The following is a 7,823-nucleotide window of genomic DNA, read 5'->3' as shown; positions in this document are numbered from 1 at the left end:
GAACTATTTTGATATTTTAGTGTAATAAAAAAGAAAGAGACTGCAAATTATTCTTAGATAATCAGTTAAGATGAATAATCAAGTAAGCAATGGAACATAATTATGTTATTATATTATACAGCTCTATTGTAAATGAAGCTAAAATTTGTTTTAAGAGCTTGTTTTTTGTTAAAACATTCTTTTAAATTAAGCTGTTGATAGTCAATATATTAATTTGGCTAGATACAGCAAAGCTTATAAACAAAAATCATAAAGCTAAAACGAAAAAAAAACAAATTGTAACAATAAGTTAATAACCAATAATTGTCAGTTAGTTTTTTTAGTTTGAATAAACAAAAGCAACTCTTCACAAATTTAAAGTTAATAGCTTAGGTTTTTATTCGTATACAAAACAGTATTAGTCTTAAAAAACTTTAAAAACTTAATAATTTCATGTCATAAAATTTGATATAAAACGGGCGACCGCACATGAAACAGAGATACAATGCACTGTATTATATTTTCAGTTTTAATAACCAAGTTCAGGCCGAGGTATAAATGTCATATGCGGGCTACGAAAAAAGTTATTATTGTTAGATTTGTCCGTCTTAATTTGAAATGATAGGTTAAGAAACAGTATGCCTATCGGAATCGTGTTTGTTAATAAGCATTCTGTTATGTCACAACTTTAACACAAAAACAGTATTAAATATTGTAAAAAAAGCACACAAATTGTAGCTAAATAAAAGCAGTTAATATATAAATTAAAACAGTCGTATCTACAATTGTATTAGGCTTTTGTCAAATAAAGTAAGAGTTCAAATAATTCAGAAACACTTTAGTTAGAGTCGAGTTGGTTAGCATTAAACTTATTAAATAAAACTCTTGTTTTGAAAATAATTTTTAATATAATGTACACAAAATTCAAAGGCTTATTATCGAAAGAATATTTAAGACATCATTGGGTTAAATCATGAAAAGTATGTTTTTTTTTTTAATTTGAAAAAAAAATTTCTAAGTATTATAATAAAATAAACAAAAAGATAACAAAAAACTTGGTGCTCTGTCAACTATGTTATCTATAATTTTTAAGTGTAATTTATTTAAATATAAATAAAATACTGCGTCTAAGACTTATTCTTAATGCTTTAATATAAAAACTATCATAGCTCGTTCTGATGCATTTTTGTAGCACTTTTTCTATTTACTCTTAATATTAACAAGATAAATGCTTCATCGAAAAAAAAGCTAAACTTAAAACAGCAAAGTTTTATATTTATACAGAGCGGAGGAAGTATAACGACCACATATAAGCCTTGTGATGATGATCCGATACCCAAAGCAATGACAATTATTAACAGTGAGTTTCATTTAAATATAGTAAGTAGGTATTATGATAAATTTTAAATCAAAGGTTAAACTTTTAAATTTTTAAGTTGTTTATAAAACAATATACTTTACTAAAAGTACTTTTTTAGATATGGACACTAAAGGAATAGTTGTGCATGTAGTTCTCATAGTAATGGCCTTTATAACTGTTGGGATTTTCATTGATGAAATTTATTACCTCAGACAGAAATGTACTTCAACACTTAGAAGAAGATTAACTGTAATTCAGGTATTCTTTGTGACAGGATATAAATCTTTAAAATTTATTTCAAACTATCAAAACTTATTTAAAATCTAATCTATTTTGGTACGTGTAACTTTTTTTGTTAGAAGAACTGGCCTATCAGTATAATATATAAAAGAATATTTGTACACAAACTAAGTTAAGTTTTATCAAAATTAATTGGAATAAATACAAACAGTTTAGTTTAGATTACTTAGACTGACTTTTTATACTTTTTTAAATAATATAAGTATATATTATATTTTATAAATATTTAAAATTTCACTAAGCTTTTATTGTCGGTTATAGCTACTTCTAAATTAATTTTTATAACAATTTTATAGAACTACTTTTAGAATGTTATTTTGCTGAATTTAAAATACAGTAGGAAAGACAAAAACAAAAATTTATTAAACTAAGTAAATTTAAAAACTCTTAAATAAATATAAACATGCATTTTTTGTTCTAAAATTTGTCGAAAAATAATATTTATTAAATTTACATACAATTTTTTAAGATGTAACGTTAAAAGGCGTTAAATTGTGGAGATCCTAATAACCTAAGCTTATCGGAATATATACCACAGATGTTATTGTGTTAAAACTTTATTCCGACTAACGGCGTTTCACTGCTCTCAAATAAATTTAAGAACAGATCTACGGAGTCTCAAAAAGCTCTAAGAATATCTTTCTCTAGTTTAGTTTTAAGTCTAGTTTTAACACAATAACATCTGTGGTACATTTTTTTTATTAATTAAAATTATATAAAACTAACACTTAGAAATCTTTATACAAAAAACATTATTATAAAGCATAATGATGTTCAAAAATTGGAAATCAATAATAAATAAATGTTTTTAATTACTCAATTTTTGGCTATATTTTTTATTTTTTTATGTCTTAATCAGTTAATAATTAAATTTGTTATTGTGAAACAAGCAACTTAGACAAATAACGAACAAATTTATATTTAATAAATAAAAAATTAGTTCTCAAAAATTTTTAAATTAGTTACTTAAGTAAATTTTTTGAGTGTATTAATTGAAAATTATACTTATAAAAATGTAAGTACCTCTAAATAGTTTGTAATCTAAAAAATACAACTAAAAGCAACCCATAGATTTTTTTAGAAATGTATGTAATTGAACTAAAAACTAATTTAATTAAAAACTAATTTAATTTTCAGTTCTCTTACTCTAATTAGACTTTCTATTAAAAGTAAAACTTAAAACTACTTAAAAACTTCAAGTATATATACTGTGATACTTAATTGTAGTTATAAATATATATAGAAGTACAAATCTATAGAAAACTAAAAATGTGAATAAAGAAAAAAATAAGAAAAAATATACAATTTTACGCTTTTTCATACATCTTTAAATTAATAATACAGTTTATAGTTTAAAATCTGTTTTTGCTTAAGCATTTACATGTTAATTTTTTTGGCTAAAAACAGGGATGGACAACAAACCCGCAAATCAAGTCCGTAAAGTAAATTTGAATGGCTTGCAACTTAATTTTTATTTATAATAATTTGTGTAAAACGACTAAAGTGTAAAAAAAAAACATTTTTGAATCAGCTCACAAATTTAATATAAATTTTAAAGTGTGTAGTATGTCTGTTTTGCTGATTTCACGGATATTTCGTTGAAGTTTGTTGATTAGAAAAATCCTTTTTTAGCCTGTAAAATTTTATGCCTAATTTTACAGCTGTTTACATACAAAAGACTACCTGTCCTCCGAATTGAGAAGTTACTCTCCCTGGCTTAGAATTTATATACCATTGAATAATTAAGACTACTCACTTTTATATCGTTTGGCATCTTGATTATTCACCGTATTTTTAATTCTCAACTAAAGTTACTTCAAAGTTATTTCATACTTTTAAATACTTACATTTTTTATTAAACAGCTATCAATACCTCCTGTATTTGTCATTTCTGCTGTTACTGGATGCTTTTTTCCTGCCGGTTATATCATGATTGACTTTGTGACTACCGTGTTAGTTTTACATAACTTGTGCTTATTAAAGTTATTTTATACAACTTTTATATTAAAAAAGGATGAGGTATAAAAGCATTTTTTTTTCCTAAATCAAAAAATAACAAAAAAAATTCAAAAATCTACAATAGTAAATTTTTTTTTATTCTACAAAGTAAATCAGCTAAGCATGTGAAGTCTAAAATTAATATAAACAAATTATTATACAGATGTTTTAATCTTGTGTTAAACTTTAAAAGGTACACAAAATTATTCCAGGATCCATAAAAAATTGCAAACTATTTTTCTACTATACTATAAATCTTTACTTAATAAAATTATATTTTTTTATCTATATTTCAGAGATATTTCAATACATGTTTATTTGGAAGGCTTTTTTACAAGATTAGTGTTTTTAGAAATTGAATATTATTGCACAACTAGCCAAAAGTAAAATAAAATATTTTTGAAGGTTTTACGGTGTGGCATTGCATTGCTTACTCATTCTTTTAGTCCACTACTACGGGTCTTTATCAACATTTCTAAAATGCTTTAGGGAACAAGAAATTTCTATACAGACAGGTCCGTGTTGCTGCTGTCTCTGCTGCTTACCCAACATAACAATGACTAGGTTTTATCTAAACTAACAATTAACAGTAATGTAGACTCAAAGTATATCCTTCGAATGAATAAAGTGTGACACGATTAAACAATAAATTGTCTATTTTCTGGTTGATTGCATCAAAAACTTAGTGTACGAATGAGCACTTTTAGTAGTACGATGAGTTCGCACTTTTAGTGTTTAAATTACATAATGAAGAACAATTTTTTATTTAGTTTGCTAAGTTTATTTACTCGTAAATATTGAACAACTTGTAAGATAATAATAGTTAACGATATACTATGTAATGAGCTAAATAACTCTACACAAAAAAAGCACTAGCTTACTGTACCTAATACTTTACCTTAGTTTTTTGTAATTAAAATTTATAATAATCGGTGCTAAAAAAGCAATTTTATTTTACTTGGAATTTTTTTATCTTTCTAAAGCAATAAAACAAAACTTATGAAAATTATTTTCAAAGTTAAGTAGCTACTTTATTTTACTTTTTTTTGCTAAATGAAAACTTAATGTTAAATTAATGGCTAAAAACACAGAAAAAACTTCAGAATCTTATGGTATGGAACATTTCAATCTGCTCTTATCAGACCAATTACATTGTATTTTAAAGGAATATTTACTAGCGACGGAAGTATTAAAGTACCCGGAGTAAGTAAAAAAAAATATATAGAAACTAATTAGTTTTTTTTTATAATATTTATACTAGATTTCAATAGACTTCTATAAGTATCTAACCAAATAGTAGACAACTTCTGTCGAGGGCTATGATTTAAAAAAATACATTATCTAAAGTTAAAAAAAAACACAATTGCTTAATACGTATTACAATAATATCATACCTGTAAAACTTTGTTATAAAAGTAGTAATACTTTTGATATTTAAATTTGTTCTTTTTTACTAAAAGATAAATTAGGGTCGTAATTTGCCAACCTTGTTTTAGAATAATATTTTATTAATTTTGCTCTAATCTAAACTATAACTAATCTAAAGTAACTTTTAGATATTATATTCTGCCATATTAATAACATCTTTATTCATCGGAAAATGGGCCCTGATGATTTTTCAGAAAGCTTCGTCGGAATATCTAGTGCACTATAAGATAATTTACAAGTTCATGGTTTTTCAGGTTCTTTTTTTTTTCTATTGACTTTTAATCAGAGTAAACTTTTAATTTTAAAAATGTATTGATTGAACAGAAAAAAAGTACGCAAAAAGTTTATGTTCAACATTATCTCATACCAAATACAGTACAATGTATGAAAATAAAAAAATCTATCATATTCTTTTTATTAATAAGACGGTCAACTATTCTAATTGGCGAGATATATGTATACAAAAAAAAGATCTTTTGCGGCTGGACTTATATAAAAAGTCCTCGCTGGGCGCGTAACTTAAAAAAAGTATACTATAAAAGTTTTAAAATGTTTAAGAGCAAATTTGTTAACTTTGATAATAATTTTTTGAATAATAACGTTTACTAAAAATCAAATAAAAAACAAGTTTCAATATGTTTGTTACAAAAAAAAGTAATTAAAATGAAAAAAATACGTCACAAACAAAATTTTTTTCCTAGTCGGTCGTCGATTTAAAAAAAATGACAATTTATTTTTTCAACTACTTACACAACTTAAATAAAATCGTTTTTTAATGGCTTGGTAGTTTTAAAAACTTACTGTTATTCAAATACTAATACATACACTATATCAGTTTGCTCAAATTTCGATAAATCTACTCTGCTAAGTTTCAAACTAAATTACAGTAACATCTAATCTAAGATTGAGCATCGTCTCAAAAGAAAAATGTATATAATAATAAATAAACGTTGTTACATATTACATAAGTTTAGTTAGTAAGTTTTAAATAACTAGAAGCTTAAAAATTTTAACTTAACAAAACGAAACAAAATTTATCAAGATTATTACTTTTTTAACTAAACAAAAAACATTCAGCTAGTTATAATGATTGCAAATTTACAACCTGTGATAATCAAATTGTCTTATTGGGAATGCGAATTACCGTTCACTCACCTTACAAATCAAAATATACTTAACTACCAAATAACTGTGAGTTGTGTGTATAAAATATTATTTATATTAACTGATGATAATAGAAAACTTATGTCACGTTAAATTAGTTATTTAATTTTTTTTTATTAAATGCATTATTTGAAAATTTGAAATAATAATAGACTCAAATAAATATTAAACAATTAATTTAGAAAATTGTATCAAAAATTAACTGTTATACAAAAGCTTTTATGTTGTAGTAGTTTATTGTTTTCTCTTTTTATATAAATTTGTAGTTATAATGATTGAAAACAAAGATCTATCTAATCATAAGTGTAACAGACCATAATAAAGTAAGTATACTAAACAGTAGAATAAGAAGTTTTTTAGTAGTTCAAAAATTTATAAGAATCCTAATGTGACTAGAAACAGTTGTTAAAGTTTTGCGCCTAATAGTTTTAAAATAACTGATTGATTTATTAATTAAAATAGATAGTTAATTGTTTTTCAATACTAAGCAGGAAAGCTTTAGTTTTTTTTTAACTTTTTTTTATTCAATACACAAATACCAAATAAATAACTTAATTCAACAAAATGCTGTTAATTAAAAAAAAAAATATTAATTAAGTTTTTTATTCTATAGGCATTTGAATTTTTTGCACTTTCAATAGTATGCTGGTTTTTATATCGAAGATCAAACGAAAACGTCCAAGTAGTGCCACCTGATCAAAGTGAGCAAGAAATTGAACTAAGAAATACTAATGAAACTGTTTAAATTAACCTGATTTTGAACCTACTATATGTACAACAACGTAGTACATGGAATTTTTTTATATTTAGTGACTTCTAAAAGATTAATTTGTTATAGATTAAAAAGTTAAAAACTATTCTTTTTCCTAAACAAAAAGTATACAACGCCTATGGGTTTAAAGATAACTACGAGATAAAAGTCGTTATAAGTAATACAAATTTAACTGAACATGCCAAGAAATTTAATTAAAAAATGATTTTTAAACTATTTCTTAATTATTTTACGAATTTTTCAAACATATAATCCAAGTTTTTGTTGTTGGTCTCAGTCTCAATGTTTTGAATATTTTATTTTTGTAGACGTTTTATTAAAAATTTTAGCTGCAAAATTTATCTTATTTTGAATTAATGCACTATTTTGTTATTATATTCAAAATGTATGTACAACATTGCCTTTTATTTAAAAATGTATTTAAGTCTTAATCGAAAACTTTAAAATATTGTTAAATGCTTTAAATAAATCAAACAAACCAAAAAGTTGTTAAATAAAAACTTCCAATGCTATAAGTATTCAAATTACTCTAAGTATCTAGCTAAATTTTTAGTAAGAAATAACTAAAAGCGATAGAGTTATTATATGTTAAGAATATCTATTTTAAAACGTGTTTTAAATTTAAACTTTATTAATTTATTATTATTAAAATCACATAAAATTAGTAGAAGCAATCCTCCCTAAATGGTATTTAATATTTAATAAGATAGGTCTCAAAAAAAAAACCTGGTAATAAACAAACAACTAAAAAATACTAAGTTTGTTGTTATACATCATTGTTTGTTAAGTTATATACCCTATGACTTACCCATTTGCAAAGTC

At 23.8% G+C, this 7,823-nt stretch overlaps 1 protein-coding gene across 1 annotated transcript; it reads left to right on the top strand.

Moving 5' to 3' along the window:
• On the top strand, nt 1-7,272 carry LOC145837941 (organic solute transporter subunit alpha-like). Its single transcript, XM_082945439.1, has 9 exons — nt 1-82; nt 1,264-1,339; nt 1,458-1,597; nt 3,503-3,591; nt 4,043-4,201; nt 4,729-4,840; nt 5,194-5,319; nt 6,143-6,256; nt 6,843-7,272. Exons 1-9 carry the CDS (start codon nt 71-73, stop codon nt 6,972-6,974), a joined length of 960 nt encoding a protein of 319 aa, XP_082801565.1. The 5' UTR covers nt 1-70; the 3' UTR covers nt 6,975-7,272.
• The last annotated feature ends 551 nt before the right edge of the window (nt 7,273-7,823 follow it).

This window comes from Thalia democratica, chromosome 1 (assembly GCF_965202585.1).
Source record: "Thalia democratica chromosome 1, ktThaDemo2.hap1.1, whole genome shotgun sequence".
Lineage (NCBI taxonomy): Eukaryota > Metazoa > Chordata > Thaliacea > Salpida > Salpidae > Thalia > Thalia democratica.
Note: the sequence above shows the minus strand (reverse complement) of the source record. Positions and strands in the feature narration are given on the sequence as shown.